This window comes from Saccostrea cucullata, unplaced genomic scaffold (genome assembly GCF_032062105.1).
Source record: "Saccostrea cucullata isolate Sc308-1 unplaced genomic scaffold, CSIRO_AGI_Scuc_v1 ctg4085, whole genome shotgun sequence".
Taxonomy (NCBI): domain Eukaryota; kingdom Metazoa; phylum Mollusca; class Bivalvia; order Ostreida; family Ostreidae; genus Saccostrea; species Saccostrea cuccullata.
In genome coordinates this window covers 18,303-35,597 of record NW_026921411.1, presented here as the reverse complement: position 1 = coordinate 35,597, position 17,295 = coordinate 18,303, and the positions used below count along the sequence as shown (strand labels likewise).

The 17,295-nt window shown below is 33.7% G+C and overlaps 2 protein-coding genes across 2 annotated transcripts; one reads left to right on the top strand and one right to left on the bottom strand.

The window, feature by feature from the left end:
• The first annotated feature begins 1,859 nt into the window (after positions 1-1,859).
• LOC134259887 (golgin subfamily A member 6-like protein 25) lies at positions 1,860-6,395 on the top strand. The gene is made up of 5 exons (XM_062742486.1): positions 1,860-1,960; positions 3,091-3,721; positions 4,286-4,489; positions 4,731-4,787; positions 5,106-6,395. Exons 2-5 carry the CDS (start codon positions 3,205-3,207, stop codon positions 5,723-5,725), a joined length of 1,398 nt encoding a protein of 465 aa, XP_062598470.1. The 5' UTR covers positions 1,860-1,960; positions 3,091-3,204; the 3' UTR covers positions 5,726-6,395.
• Positions 6,396-12,620: 6,225 nt separating this feature from the next.
• LOC134259886 (uncharacterized) lies at positions 12,621-14,883 on the bottom strand. The gene is made up of 5 exons (XM_062742485.1): positions 14,812-14,883; positions 14,582-14,690; positions 14,241-14,342; positions 12,945-13,262; positions 12,621-12,722 (listed from the first exon to the last, which is right to left on the bottom strand). The coding sequence occupies exons 2-5, from the start codon at positions 14,672-14,674 to the stop codon at positions 12,657-12,659; spliced, it is 579 nt and encodes a 192-aa protein (XP_062598469.1). The 5' UTR covers positions 14,675-14,690; positions 14,812-14,883; the 3' UTR covers positions 12,621-12,656.
• Between the last annotated feature and the right edge of the window lie 2,412 nt (positions 14,884-17,295).

The following is a 17,295-nucleotide window of genomic DNA, read 5'->3' as shown; positions in this document are numbered from 1 at the left end:
TCTATTCTGTACAGCAGTATTTTACAGAACACCTTGCTGGGGACTGAGAGCAGTGCTATGCCTCTCCAGCTATCACAAATTTGGAGATCTCCCTTTTTTGGCAGCTTTACAATGAGTCCTTTACTCCAGTCGTGTGGTATTGTTTCATTTTCCCAGATATGTACAAATAGATCTAATAGCGTTTTTGATGATGTTGCAATACTAGTATCTGATTTCAGCATGTATGCAGTCATTGCCTGGGGATTTACCATTCTTTAATGTTTTAATACAGTTTTGGACTTCTTCGAGGGTTGGTGGTTCTAAGTTTATTTCTAAGTCTTCAACTGCAGGGTCTGGACTCGCTGGTTCATCGGGTTCTGGGCAATTTAGTACTTCCTGGAAATATTGTACCCAGCGGTTGGCTTGTTCATGTTCTGTTGCCAGTGGGTGACCATCTTTATCTTTCACAAGAGCTTTTTTGGTTATTTTGTAAACAGTGCTCATTTCTCCATGTGTAGCAGCTTGTTCAGCTTCTTGTGCCAGACTGTCAACATACATTCGTCTATCCCTCCTGGCACTTCGCTTGATATCTCTATCCTTTTCTTTATAGGTATATGTACATATATAGTGAAGTATAAATATCACACTCCTAACAAATTATAAATTTGATAATTCCCATATGCATATTCTTGTGATTGATTTTTGCTGCTCGTTATCTAAACTTTTAAGCTCACCTGAGCCGAAGGCTCAAGTGTGCTTTTCTGATCACATTTTGTCCGTCGTCCGTCCGTCCGTCCGTCTGTAAACTTTGCACATTTTCGACTTCTTCTCAAGAACCACTGGGCCAATTTTGACCAAACTTGGTACAAAGCATTCTTGGGTAAGGGGGAATTTAAATTGTCAAAATGAAAGGCCAAGTCTCCTCAAAAGGGGAGATAATCAAGAATAGACAAAAATAGGGTGGGGTCATTAAAAAATCTTCTTCTCAAGAACCACTGGGCCAGAAAAGCTGAAACTTATGTGGAAGCATCCTTGGGTAGTGTAGATTCTGAATTGGTCAAATCATGACGCCTGGGGATAGGGCGGGGCCACAATGGGGAATCAAAATTTTACATAGAAATATACAGGAAAAATCTTTAAAAATCTTATTCTCAAGAACCACTGGGCCAGAAAAGCTGAAACTTATTTGGAAGCATCCTGGGGTAGAGTAGATTCTAAATTGTTCAAATCATGACCCCCGGAGGTAGGGCGGGGCCACAATGGGGAATCAAAGTTTTATTTACATAGAAATGTATAGGAAAAATCTTTGAAAATCTTCTTCTCAAGATTCACTGGGCCAGAAAAACTGAAACTTAATTATGTGGAAGCATCTGGGGTAACGTAGATTCTAAATTGTTCAAATCATGACCCCTGGGGATAGGGCGGGGCCACTATTGGGAATCAAATTTTTACATAGAAATATATAGGAAAAATCTTTGAAAATCTTTTTCTCAAGAACCAATGGGCCAGAAAATCTGAAACTTAATATGTGGAAGCATCCTGGGGTAGTGTAGATTTCAAATTGTCTAAATTGTGATCAGTGGGGTAGGGAGGGGTCACAATATGTATACATAACAAGGGGGGAAATCTGGTAAAGAACAAGATGGTCAAAGCTTTTCAGGTGAGCGATGTGGCCCATGGGCCTCTTATTTTTTTTTTTTTTTCATTTGTCTCTCTTTTTTTAAAGTTCAGAATCCTTTTATGACGTGTAACACAAACAAAAACCTTATATAAAGCCGCATTTGAAATAACAAAAACACGTGTCATTGTTTTGACAGTTTTCGTATTTCGCGGATTTTTTTCTCGGGCTTTTTCCTTGAAAATTACATTCGGAACAGAATTCCGCCATCTTTTTTGTTTATATTTAGGCTATCTCGAAGGAAATTTCTCTAATTTTTGAGTAAGTTAAGTGTTTTACGAGGGAATTGCTTCATCAACAAAGGTAAGAAATTATAAACATTTATACCAACTCTGCAATCATATAAGTTCAAGGTGCAATACTGTTCTTGAAACGAACCCCTTGAAACCTCACAATATCGCCCCCCCCCCCTTTCACTTCAGTTTTAACCGTGTTATTGTTAAAAACGACAAGATAATGTATTTCTTATCTTTTATAATATGGTGTATTTTAAAAAAAGAATATGAAAAGTGTATGGTATTTATGTATTTACATTTACCGAGAACAAAACTCGATGTCAGAAAATTTGTATCCGAGGAATTTCGAACTGTTAATTGTACATGTATCAAGCATTAATAGGCCCCACATCACTATAAAACATTATCAGGGTCACAACACTGTACATGTATGCTCTATAATAGACAGAAATACACTTTATGTAATGAAGAAGCATACAGAAACATTTATTTCAGAAATTGTTCATTATAGAATATTTAGTTCAGGGTAGAAATAATGCTTAGTTATCTTCTGTGGTTAAATTTCTTTACCAATTCACTTTGTTAATCAGAGTAAGAATTTTATGTATTGATCCTTCATCAATCAATTGATTTAAAGTTCAGAATATTCCTTTATGCTGTTTGAAAAAGTACCGCTTACACTGAGGAAAATATATCACAAATTTTTCCCGAGCTTTTGATTTGGCCTACCGTACATGCAGAATTTTTAGTGAGAGTTTAGTATTTTGGCATTATTAGCGAGGATGTTGAAATTGCTAAAATCGAATATGGCTGAAAATTAATTGCATTTTAATTATAATAGTTTCTTGAGTGAGCATTTAAAATCGCTAAAATTACACATTGCTATAAATATATAACCAAATTTTCAGGACAAATCGCTAAATTTGCGTCTCGCTAAAATTTCCAGTCATACAGTATTTAGGTCGAAAGTGCATATCTGTCATTATTGATTAAATATGCATCTATTTAATTAGATTTCTTAAATTTAATTTTCTCGGTAAAATTAAAGTTAAAGCATAAAGTTATGCTTTGAATAATTTGCTATGTTTTTCATTTACATAAAAATTATAACTTACATGTATAATAGCTTTTGTGATCATTTATATGAATGTATGTCCAAAACATCAATAAAAACTAACTGCCTGTCTCTATTTCCAGATTACCTCTGACCTGAGTCACCTGAGCTCAGTCTTCCCCATACTCGCTGAGTCCGCCTTCATGTCTGCCTCCCTGGCCGTGATTCTGATCGACTAGAATCACAGCTTCCTGGAGATGTCCCTGCTGAGGCTGATCCAGAGTTATCTCCCTCGATGGAGGAATAGGAACATCAGACAAGATGTGTACATCTGTCTGGTCATAGCAGCATTGGCTATTATGTACAGCAACTCCATGAAAAATTTTGCCATCAACATTGAAAACTGTAGAATTGCAGTTGCAGCCATCATTGTTCTTCTCTCATTTTGGCTGCAGAGTAAATCAAAGGCAAATAATGTCTCGGACAAATGTGTGGGGACCCCAAAAGTACCAGTCTCTGACAAGTCAGTGGGTGGGTCCCCAGTAACACAAAGGGATCAGACGAGCAATGCCTCCTCCTGCTGTGGGGTGGGGATACCCCGGTACCTCCTCTCCCTGTCCTCCTCCTGCTCCTCAGAGCCTCAATCTGAGGTGAATATTGAGAGGGAGCTGACAGAGGGTTATGTGCAGGCCTTCAGGGAACTGTATGATGAGGGGGAGGTAACTCAGGACGAGCTGGTCACGGCCATACAGTACCTCAATACACTCAAGGGAGGTAAGTATGACATTCACTGCGAAAAGATTCTTTGAACTGCAAGTTTGTTCAATATACATGGATAAGAAGAGAAAATTTGTATTTTTCAAGAGGTTCATTTATAGAATTCTATCACAGGCACTTGCTTCTGAAATAAATTTATGTACTGTAGATTCCTTATTTTTTTCTCGAGTACTTATTATCGCGAATTGGCTCTTCAACGTCAGAATCATAATTTGCGGCAAATGGACAGTTGATCAAGAGATTTTACGTATATTTCAGCACAATAAAAATAAAATTTTATTTCACGGGTGGTGATTCTCACGAAATAATGCCATAATTAATTTCACACATTTAATTAGGAATCTACAGTATCATATAGTAGTATTATAACAAAAGGTATCTTACTCTAAATAACAAAGAGTGCCACCTCCTCAGAACTGCATTTACATTTTAAGAGAAAACACAGTGGAAAACTGCTTTAATATTATGATTTATGCTTTCTATCATCTTCAAAGTTTGCTTGGTGTCTAGAAAATTGAATTTACACTAATAATTTCTCAACAATTGGACTTGAATTTTTAGGGATAACTGCCCAAAAAAGTGGTGAGAAGTTGACAAATGCAGTGGACCATATCAGGAGTATGGGTAGAGAGAGGTCACGGCTGGATGACTCTGGGCTTCCCCAGGATTACACATATGAGGAACTCCGACACATTGTGGTAGATGAGAACGGATATTCCTTTGAGGACTTTGAGAGAGTATTGGGGGAGTGGTTAGAGAACAACAGTAAGTGTGATTGTCCCAGACCTGAAAATTGCAAAACAGCCAATGGCTATTTTTATTGTTACCACAAAGACAAAAAGTTGTCCCCCTTGAAATATGATAAGACAATTGGAATTTAAAGCATAAACCATAGTAAAAATATGATCACAAGTTATTGGTAGGATTTGTATACAAGTTATTTTATTTCATCCAAAAATCATTAAAATATGTAAATCTTACTGAGAATATAATTTCTATTATTTAGGTTTCCTCCCCTCTCCTGAGGAGTTTGTTGAAATCCACCACAACAAGAAAGGTATAGGTAAAGAATGGTTTGATCCTTCATTGCATTATTTTCTTTTTTCCACAGATGTAAATTACCAGGGTAAAAAAATGATAGTACCGGTAATAGTTTTGTATGCGTTTTAAAGATGTAATGCATTTACATAAAAAAACATTTTGTTAGTTCTTATTTGATATGTTATAAATAGTTTTTTTTACATGATTACACAATAATAAACATTAAATATAAAAGTAAATGAATAAGGAATGGACTGTCTAATAAACATTTAAGGATGAGGTCTTGACCCAAAGGTAACATATTAAGAATGGTTTTAAAAATTTTCTGCAATAATTGTAGTTCAACTGGAGAAGGAGGTGGTAGACACAAAGAGAGAAATGGAGGAGACTCGTCATGAGATGGAGGAGACTCGTCATGAGATGGAGGAGACTCGTCATGAGATGGAGGAGACTCGTCATGAGATGGAGGAGACACTGAGGGTGGTGGAGGAGACCACACAGGAAGTGAGGGAATCCCGACAGAAGGTCACCTCACTCAGAGAGAGGCTGCAACAGAAGGAGAGGATCATCTTACTGAGGGATCAGGCCTTACAGCAGAGGGATCAGGCCTTACAACAGAGGGATCAAGCCTTACATCAGGAAAGACTAGTCAGTCAACAGAAGGACAGACTCCTAGATCAGGAGAGACAGAGGGTAAGAAAGTTAGAGGAGAGAAATCAGCAGCTTCCTGAAGGGGACTTACAAAGGAGGGTGCGGGAGATGGAGGAAGAGATTCGTCGACTGATGGCCCAGTCTCACAGGTCCAAGTGTAAGATCTGTTGGGTAGAAGAGATCCGTGTTTCCTTCACCCCCTGTAATCACCTGATCTCATGTCAGGGTTGTGTGGACAGTCTGCCAGAGAAAAAGTGTCCCATATGTAGGGAGCCTATTGAAGATACAGTCACAATGTCCTTTGCATAGAAACTATGCATCCTGTAGATCTGTGATTTTGGCAGCTGCTACCTGTACTGTTAGTCTTGTATATTTGTACATATTATGTTGTATATCATATTCATTGAAATGTCACAAACTTGACCCCAACTAACATTTACAGTACTTGAGACTGGTGCATATCAAAGGATATCACTCATATTGTTGAAATTAATATAGCCCATTTTGGCTTAAAGTACGTTTTCTGTGAAAGTAAGTTTTTTTCTGAATAGACAGCATTTCTGAACAAAATTTTGACAAAATCATTTCACATAGCCTTATCTGAAATTATGTTTCCAATTTAGTGAGAACAAATTTTTTTATGGTCTTTACTATAAAAGGAGGAATAGCGCATGATTATAACTTTATGGGGACAAGAATAAAACCACTGTAAAGAGTTGATGTTTAGTTTTGTATAATCATAGTTGTCCAGTTTGACTGTATCCTGATTCCTCAATCAATATGGCACAGTGCGTGGTTTGAAATATTGGCATGAACTAAACTGTAAAATAAGGAATATTGATCACAGTGAGTTTTATTTTTGACCTTTATGATGTTTTGTTTTGTTTTTACATCAGAAATGCTGTTATATACTTGATAATGTAAATATTTCTAATGCAAACTTTTCTTTTGGTTTAGGAAGTATTTTCTACCAATTATTTTTCCATTAAGTGTGTAATGTCTCTGAAAATAAGTGCTGTTTCAAATTGTAAATATGTATATTACCAATAGAAAATATATGTATATATACTTAGATTAAACAAAAATGTGATTACCTTGTTTGTTAGTACAGGAATTAATATTTGTAATTCTTGCAGATAAAATACACTGTACATACCTGGGTATATGCATTTTTTCTTCAATAGCTGCAACATTAATTCTCATTCTAACAAACAAAGAAAAACATTTATATCTGTATAAAATAATCATATAATGTGAGTGAAATGTTTCACAGATTGATAAGCACAAAGGATAAGAAATCTGTACATATGACTTAAAATAAATCCCAAGTAGTGTTTGTTGATTGATGAAAGAGGTTTTCATGATAAATCTTCAATGGATGTAAATATTGTTTATACAAGTATTATGTGTGACAAGAATGGCAACTTTAGCTTGAATAACTATATGTACTTAGGACAGTGTGTGCAATATATAATATGAGGATAAGTGACTTTTATATGAGTGTATTGGAAAAAGTGCTATTCTTTTAAACACTACAAGACGATTTTATGAATTTTGTTTTAATTTAACAAATTTTTTTAACTCTAACCAAAGTCTTGATGTACATGTATGTATGGTATTATCATTTTTTAGCTCTACTGGTCAGAGACCAGAAGAGCTTATGCGATAGTAATGCGTCCGGCGTCCGTCCGTCTGTCTGTAAACAATTTTTCAAAACGCTACTCCTCCTACAATTTTAGTCTGATTTCAATATTACTTGGCACACAAGTAGACTACATTAACATACATAGAATAGTGCATCAGTTTTTGATTTCGATGAACGGTGTTGCCATGGTTACTAAAAATAGAATTTTCTGTGAAATTCCTTAAAAACGCTACTCCATCTAAAGTTTTTGTCTGATTTCAATATAACTTGGCACACAAGTAGACTACACTAAGATACATAGAATAGTGCATCGGTTTTGATTTCGATGAACGGTGTTGCCATGGTTACAAAAAATAGAATTTTCTATGAAATTCCTTTAAAACGCTACTCCTTCTACAGTTTTGGTCTGATTTCAATATAACTTGGCACACAAGTAGACTACACTAAGATACATAGAATAGTGCAACGGTTTTTGATTTCGATGAACGGTGTTGCCATGGTTACTAAAAATAGAATTTTCTGTGAAATTCCTTAAAAACGCTACTCCTTCTACAGTTTTGGTCTGATTTCAATATAACTTGGCACACAAGTAGACTACACTAAGATACATAGAATAGTGCATCGGTTTTTGATTTCGATGAACGGTGTTGCCATGGTTACAAAAATAGAATTTTCTGTGAAATTCCTTAAAAACGCTACTCCTTCTACAGTTTTTGTCTGATTTCAATATAACTTGGTACACAAGTAGACTACACTAAGATACATAGAACAGTGCATCGGTTTTTGATTTCGATGAACGGTGTTGCCATGGTTACAAAAAATAGAATTTTCTGTGAAATTCCTTTAAAACGCTACTCCTTCTACAGTTTTGGTCTGATTTCAATATAACTTGGCACACAAGTAGACTACAGTAAGATACATAGAATAGTGCATCGGTTTTTGATTTCGATGAACGGTGTTGCCATGGTTACTAAAAATAGAATTCTCTGTGAAATTCCTAAAACACTACTCCTTCTACAGTTTTGGTCTGATTTCAAAATAATTTGGCACACAAGTAGACTACACAAAGATACATAAAATAGTGCAATGGTTTTTGATAAGTACAAACCAATAGAGCTACAGTCTCGACAGAGACTTCTTGTTTTAATTAATGAATCAAAAGTGTTATATGTGGTACTGGATTTTTGAAATTTGATAAGAGATTAATGATTTTTTTCTCTCTGTTAACTCTTTGAATCAGAATACTGTTCATGTATGTGTTTTAGCCAGAAATTTGATACTGTTTTTTGCCCAATTCAGAAGTGTAATTATATGCATAAAAACATGACATTTATTTACTACAAGTGCTATTTCACGAGTTCCAAATCCTTCATTTCCTTTCTATGTGCTATTTTTTGATACAGGGTATGCAAAAATATGTAACTTGCAGTTTGAGGATACAAGGGGTCTTAAACAAGTTTTTAACTAACCCATTTAGTACTTGTGAGTGTTTTTAACATATCAAAACAAAACAAAATCAAAATAATGCACTGATCCATGTATAACAATCTAATTCAAATTTGTTAGATCTGCTTTTATACTCACTTGTAGTTACAGCTGAGTATGGGAGGTGAACTACACGTTATATATATAATTCTAGTTAGACTGTAAAGTACACATATTTTATATAGAATGACTCTTAAATTGTGTAAACAGTTAAGAAAAGACATGAAATTTGATTCTTTGATTTTTTATAAAATTTTATCCCCCCTCAAAAAAAAAAAAAATTCAAAGAGCAAGTTCTTTTTGTATCATTAATATTCTGCATCTTTTTATTACATTTTTATAATATATTTTGTTCGTCTTGTTTGATCACTCCAACTCAGAACTTATTATGCATTGAATTGGCAGCTTGATATATTAAAAAAGTGTTCATGTCTACAATGGCAAATACATATATGTCTCAGATGAAGAAATATACTAGTCTTGAACTAGTGAGATGAAGTTATTTTTAGCAAAGCCTGATTCTCAAGGTCCACTAGTACACAGTGCTGTTTTTAATAAGATATAGAAAATTAAATTTTGTCATAAGAAAGGTTGATTTTTACTGCAGTTTAAATTACAGGTTGGAGGTATATTTCAAATGTAATAGAAATTTTTTGGAGAAGAGTATGGAAAGTTGGATTTTATGTTAATAGAATTCAAAGTAGAGATAGAGCAATATTGAAACTGCCTCAAATGTGGAGGCAGTATTTGTATACCAGATATTATTTTAGATTGTGTTTTTTAATGTGAGCTCAAGCTCTGTGTTTGTCCTAAGAGGATACATGTATATTTTGGGAATGATTTTTTACAAAGCTGATTCCGAAATGGTGTGTTTCTTTAAGAATTTTAATGGAGTCAGGTTTAAGTATAGCTGAGTTTAAGAATAATTAGCAGATGTTATAGAACATATAGCTAAGTTTTGATTTTAGTGCTTTATGCTAGACGATAGCTTCAATAAGGTCAAGATCTAGTAAATAAGGAGACATCTTTTTACAGCTAGCTCCATTATGCCACCATAATTGATTTAAACTTAATTTTCCCTGTCCTTTAAGGCATTAATAGAATTTAGAATAATGAAGAAAATGAAGTCTTTTGGTGGAATTCAATTAAAGAATATGTCAAAAGTAACCACCAGTGTTCTGTTAATGTCATTTTAAACCCTTTTCTGCGAGACTGTAGGCAATACTGATACATTTACTTCATCAGAGATTAAAAAATAAAAACTCCCATATTTATGCAAGAACTTTTTTAATTGAAAATGGAAGTTTGAAATAATATTATGTATTTCCATTGAGTCTACCTAAAAATTAAGTTCCAATGCATCTTATTTCACCAAGCTACATTTGTGAAGGATCATTAGAAGAATTTGTTTCTCAATTTTGAGAAATCTGTAGGCACCTTTCTGTTTCATTTACTAGATCTTGACCTTAAGGAAGTTTTTATTGAAAATACTGTAGAATATATACATGTACAATTTTATATAATCTTGGCATCTTAACCTAACCCTAATCTAAATTATAATAAATGTCAAATAATCTATTAAAAATTAAAACATTTGTTTTCCAGAAAGACTATTAAATTTGATAACTGCAAGTTTATAACTTTGTTTTGACAATTGATTATTTATTTTAAAATTTTTTTTCAAGAAAAAGATATTATTTTAAATATGCTACATTTTAAAATTTGTAAATAATTTATACTCCTTTTTAATGTATGTAATATAATTAATTAACAGTTCATATATCTGCTTTATTTTACTCTTGAAATAGTAAAAGTGCTGATTTTTTTTATAGTTTCTGTCATATTTTGCTTGAGATGGAATTACATGTAATTTTAAAACTTTTCCTCTGTCATTTTGGGAAAAAAAACCTTTTTTTTATTCTATTTCAGTGTTCCTCTCTCTCTAGATCTTTCAATACATACATGCACATGTGTGTATAATCTTCCTATTCTACTTTGTTTATATGTATTAGTTAATGGCTTTATTTTTGCAAGAAAGAAAATGATTTCAAATCAGGTTTACATATAATATAATGACTCTCTTTTTTTCTTATTTTCAACTCATTGCCTGTGACTTTCATCGAAAACACATACTGTATATTATGTGAAATTTGTTGAGTTTTTTAAAAAGTTAAAAATATTTTATAATGATAGGATGCAATAAAGAAATGTACATAAAAATACCCGAAATTTTGTGTTTTCTCTATTCCAGTTTAGAACAACTCTCAGGTAAGCTTGCACATGGACTTTCAGTAAGGGGTGGCATTCTCGTTGCTACGTAATTAGTGTCTGTCAAATAGCAAATAGATTTTCATTGATTAAGAAAATAATAACATCAGGAACTTGAAATTGCTGTTGACAACAATGAGATGACTTAAGGACAGATGATACAAACAAATTTTTTCTTTGAAAAAGATTTAATATCATGTCATCAGTTCAGAAAAGATGATGGTTCTTAGAATTTTTTCTCCGAAGAACTGAAAAATGAAATAGACTTGGAAAATATTAGTAATATTTCAGTAGAAAAACAAATATAAACAAAACACATTCAGTATAGGTTTACAGGTAAAAACAAATTTAAATTCAAAATATGTTATCTTGGCGCTAAAAGTGTAATATAAACTTAAGAAAAATATACCAAGCAAGGTGAATTTTAAGAGAAAGATCAAAATTACAAAAAATTAGCAATATCACATAGGCTGATTTTTACCATTTAGCTTTTCTTAATAAAATTCACCTGGCTTGGTATATTTTTCTTATGTTCATATTACACTATTAGCACTATGTTAGCATATTCTGAAATTTGTTTTCACCTGTAAACTTTTACTGAATGTCATTTGTATATATTTGTTTTTTCATTGAAATATTAATAATATTTACCAAGTCTTTTTCATATTCCAGTTCTTAGGAGAAAAAATTCCAAGAACCAACCACATTTCTAAACTTGTGACATGATATTAGATCTTTTTCAAAGAAAAAATTTGTTTGTATCATCTGTCCTTAAGCCCCACCTCTTTGCCGGACAAGACAATGTTATTAGTTATTCTATACACTAATTGGCATTTGCCCTAATTTCTATCCCATGTATATCATGTATATTTCAACAGTGAATGAAAGCTGTGTAAATTTCAGATGCTATTTATGTAACATAGAGAAAGCCACACCTTACTGAAAGTCCAAGCTTACCTGAGAATAGTCCTAAATTCACAAGAGTTTTTGTCTTGAAAAATACTCTTTATGTACATTCAAGCAAGTACCTGTTTATTAATTTACAGTAGTCTGTAGACTTAACCTTCAGGTTTGAACCAATTTTAATTAAACTCAGCATGAAGTAGGACAACATAAATAATTCCCCACACTATGTACAGGATTTGCACTGATGAATAAAATTAATCTTTTGAAATGCTTCTGTATCAAGAATCTGTACATCTGTAATACATTTTCACATCAGGGGCTTGGGGTTACCCGGGTCCACTAGTTCAGATGGGGTTCCTTATGATCCATAACCATAAGTGGACTCGGGGGAAAAAGGCATTTTTAGGATGTAATTCAAGTATAAAGTATCTTAAAAGCTGGATACATGTATGTACTTTTCCAAGAGATGAACAGAACTCTCTGTGATAAACTGCATGTGTTTATTCCTTTTATTAATTTGACAAAAGTTTCTTAAAATGAACTTTTCAAAATTCATTGTACAATGTGATGTTCAATTATTTTTTTTCTTTATAACCTACATAATTATATATACATTAGCTAGAATATTCAGTGTTTTTAATTACCGGTAACAACTACAGAATTAGAAAATGTTTAAACATTAAGAATAAATAGTAGGATGCCAAATTCACAAACTATGCACATGCATGTACAATAATCCCAGAAAAGTAAACTAGTCTTGCAGGTTCTTTAACTTTTTTGTATAATGACAACAATATATTAATACAGTATTTTTGTTCTGCATCATCAACAAGGTTTTTCTTTATGCTTTTTTGACATGAATAAAAATATTAAATGTCAGTTTACAAATATGGTCACACTTAGAACTAAAGGGCATGGTAACAATTAGGCCGCACATCAAAAACTCACTCCCACGCTCGCAGCCCCCGCCTTCGCCGTATCTAGGAGACTGCTACCTTTGTCCTAAAAAAAATTAAATATGTAGATTATCTAAATTATTTTGTACAATGACGATCGATATTAATATTGTTCAAGTTTTATTACAGTAAATTGTTTGTTTCAACTACAAGACATTCTTTTGGTGCTCAAAATCGTTTGTGATATTGAATGCCAATTTACAAATGCATGTATGATCATACTTTACACTGGAGGGCAAAGTTACGCTGGATACGTCAAAAAACTTACTTCCACGCTGGAAGCCCCCGCCTTCACGGTGTCCAGGAGGCCGCCACCTTCTTCCTTTGACTCGGCTTCTTCCTTTTTGGGCTCCTCTTCCTTCGGCTCCTCTTTGGGTTCTTCTTTTTCGGGCTCCTCTTTGGGTGGTTCTGGCGCTTCTTCTACAGCTCCCTCGACCTCTTCACAAGGACCACGCTCTTGAAATGCAACAATGTCGTCCTCCAGTGTCTTGCCTTCCTGCACGCCCTCAAACTTGGTTTTCTCTGACGCTGTTTTTGGAAAGGGATCGTAAATTCGTACATGTGCATACTCATCCCCGATTTTAACCTAAAAAATGTAAAATTTCTGGCATTATAGTTATGTTTCAAAACTGTAATGTGATTGGACAACAGGGGATGCTTAACCCTCCTAGACACCTGATACTAAATCTGGAATTTCCGGAGGTCCATACTGTTTTGACCTTGTTTACAGATTTGCGTTGTTAGTAAGTTTTTGAGATCGATTACTGTACATCGTTATCTCCACAGCTTTTTTTTCACTTAATGACCAGTAAACGCTATTTTTAAAATATTTTAATTTATTGATACATTGCTTTTACTGCTAGCAAATAAAACTATAATCAATACAGATGTGTCTCAGAGATAAAGTAAACTAAATTAAGGCCCATTGCCCCTCTGATAAGTGAGATAATTCTTGCTGGAATAATGGCCTTTATTCCTTTATAAAATCATCAAGTTACCAGGCCTTTCACGTAAAAATCTGTCTCGATCGCGAGGTATGCTGAAATGTGCATTTGTATTAAATTAGAGTAACTTGCAACTTCGTGATTGCATCCTCTCAATCTAGGATATGTGCACGGTTTAGGGGAGGTTGGCATCCTTAGCTACAACTCGTAAAGGAAGCTAAGCTTGTATTGACATACGGAACTTCTACCCAATTATCTAAACAAGAAGGAATTAAGAAGTCTGTTTAGGAAATATCCTTCTTTGAACAAAATTTTAAGCAATGACCCAAAATCAGCCAGAATGGTCATTTCGAGGATACAAAGAAAGCACTTCCGTGTCAGGTCACTCTTTGAAATTAATATGTTCCAATTTCCATGTATATAAGAATATAAAGGTATGTAATATTGGTAAAACGGTACAAAATCTTTTCAAATCATATATGGTATATAAAAACCCTCAAAACAAATATTATACTAGTGTATACAGGTTAAAAATTAATCTGGATAGGCTGACTTCATCTTTTCTCACCACCCCCCCCCCCCACCCCCCAGTAACGAATGATTGTAGACTTAAAACATACCTTAATGAAATATACATCCGCTAGTACGACTAGTTTTCTGAAAGAGACGGGGTCAAAGGTATCTAGTTCCTTTCCCAATTCTCTTTCCACATCAGCTTTAAACTACAATAAAAGAATAAAATCTACACTCGAATCATAATGAAGTACCCGCCTTAAACGACGACAATATATCAAATAATAAATCAAAATGATAATGATTTCAAGTTTGTTCTACATGTAATTTAAGTTCCGAACACCGCTAACAGAGTATCTAAAGAAAATTTATATAGAAAAAAAAACAAACAAACAAACAAAAAAAAAACAAAACAAACAAACAAACAAACAAAAACAAAATACGACACCTTTTCGGCTAGAGCTTTCATTTCCTCGCTTGGAACAGTTGTCGGGGAGAGTTCCCCGGGCTTCTGATTCTTAGAATGGTGGTTACCACCCATTTTGAAGTTTAAATTCCTGAAACATAAAATATCAACATAAAACAGATTAACAAACCTTGGGACCAAATTGTCAGCTGTTTTGAATAATACCCCCCCCCCCCCCCCCAAAAAAAAAAAAAAAAAAATTCTACACTTACTTGAATTTCCTATAAAACAGAAACGAAATTCAGAGAAGTTTGGGTTCGTTACCAACGTGGCACCTGGGGAAGCTTTGCTGTTAATGACTCTGGTAGCCCTGTAGTGACAAGTCGGACATCCGCCATGCCCGTAGTACAGGACCTGACCAGTTTGACGTATTACAGTGCAAGGATCATTCAATGTCCGCATACAGTATCGAAGTTATATGTATTCATTGTAGTATGTATACCTTGTACATTGACCATGTTGTACATACTATTTGGCGATTAGGGTGAACGAATTGTAGCAAACAATGGATGTGTAGAACGTGAAAACATAGCTTAAAATGATAGCTTTAATTTTGAAATAAATCTGATTACAAAGGGATATGAACATGAATAATTTGGATAGAAATGAATTTCGAACCTTGATTTTTTTGAGTAAACTATTGCTATCCGTTTTTGTCCGTCGTGCGTTAACATTCGAACATTTTAGCTTCTTCTCTGCAACTGCTCAACCAATTTCAACCAAATTTAAAACAAAGCATTTGTGGGTAAAGCGGAACAAAAATTATTAATTTCATGGTCCCTATGCCCCAGGGGCCTGAGGGGTGTGGCCAAAACCACTAAAAATCGTGCAATCTTTAAAAACCTTCCATCAAGCAGTCAAACTGTTGGCATGATTGTAATCAGCATTGAGTCTTCTACCAAAATTGTGAAATTCATGGCCCCAGGGTCAGGGGTTCTAGTGCTAGGGCGGGGCTAAATAGAGTATATAGTAAAAATTCATTAGTTATTTGAAAATCTTTTTCTCTGCTCCTTGGCATTAAATAAACTAACCAAGTACAAAGTTACATGTATGTTGGATAAGACTGTCTCTTCCAAAATTGTGAATTTCATGGCCCTTGGGGCAGGGGTTCTGGTGTTAGGGCGGGGCTCTATTGATTACTAATATATTGTGAAAATGCATTAATTCTTTGATGATCTTCTCTGCTCCTGGGGATTAAACAAACAAACTAAGTACATAGTTATAATGAACGAGAATGCCTCAACAAAAATTGTGAATTTTATGGCCCCTGGGTCAGGGGTTCTGGCCTGGGGACCATAAAACTTAGGCGAGTTCACTTTTGATTTCAATCTCACTTTCCTCAAAGGAATATAGTGGAAAAGTAATGCGCATTATAAATAACAAACTCGAAAACGGTTTTTTAGGCAAAATAACCATTGCGGAATCGGACTACACTGTGTGAATAAAGTTTATAATAATATAATGATGTGTGAATAAAGTTTATAATAATATAATGATGTTTGTTATACATTTTACAAAAATTTTGAAAAACTTCGGCGAAAACTTTGACACTTTGAAAAACTTTGGCGAAAACTTTGACACTTTGAAAAACTTTATCGAAAACTTTGACACTTTGAAAATTTTTATCGTAAACTTTGATACTTTGACAAATTTTTGACTCTTTGGAAAAAAATTCTCAAAAACTTTGACACTTTGAAAAAGTTTATCGAAAACTTTGACACTTTCAAAAACTTTATCGAAACTTTGACACTTTCAAAATTTAATCAAAAACTTTGATATAATTTGGTGAAAACTTTGACACCTTCAAAAACTTTATCGAAAACTATGACACTTTGAAAAACTTTGGCGAAAACTTTGACACTTTGAAAAACTTTGGCGAAAACTTTGACACTTTGAGAAATTTTTGCGAAAACTTTGACACTTTGAAAAACTTTGGCGAAAACTTTGACACTTTGAAAAACTTTATCGAAAACTTTGATACTTTGAAAATGTTTATCCAAAACTTTGTCATTTTAAAAAACTTTATCGAAAACCTTGACACTTTGAAAATTTTTATTATAAACTTTGATACTTTGACAAATTTTTGACTCTTTGGAAAAAAATTCTCAAAAACTTTGGCACTTTGAAAAAGTTTATCGAACACTTTGACACTTTCAAAAATTTAATCGAAAACTTTGATATAATTTGGTGAAAACTCTGCCACTTAAAAAAATTTGTCGAAAACTTTGCCACTTTGAAAAACTTTGGCGAAAACTTTGACACTTTGAAAAACTTTGGCAAAAACTTTGACACTTTGAAAAACTTCGGCGAAAACTTTGACACTTTGAAAAACTTCGGCGAAAACTTTGACACTTTGAGAAACTTCGGCGAAAACTTTGACACTTTGAAAAACTTTGGCAAAAACTTTGACACTTTGAAAAACTTCGGCGAAAACTTTGACACTTTGAAAAACTTCGGCGAAAACTTTGACACTTTGAGAAACTTCGGCGAAAACTTTGACACTTTGAAAATCTTTGGCGAAAACTTTGACACTTTGAAAAACTTTATCGAAAACTTTGATACTTTGAAAATGTTTATCCAAAATTTTGTCACTTTAAAAATCTTTATCGAAAACTTTGGCACTATGAAAATTTTTATCGTAAACTTTGATACTTTGACAAATTTTGACTCTTTGGAAAAAATTTCTCAAAAACTTT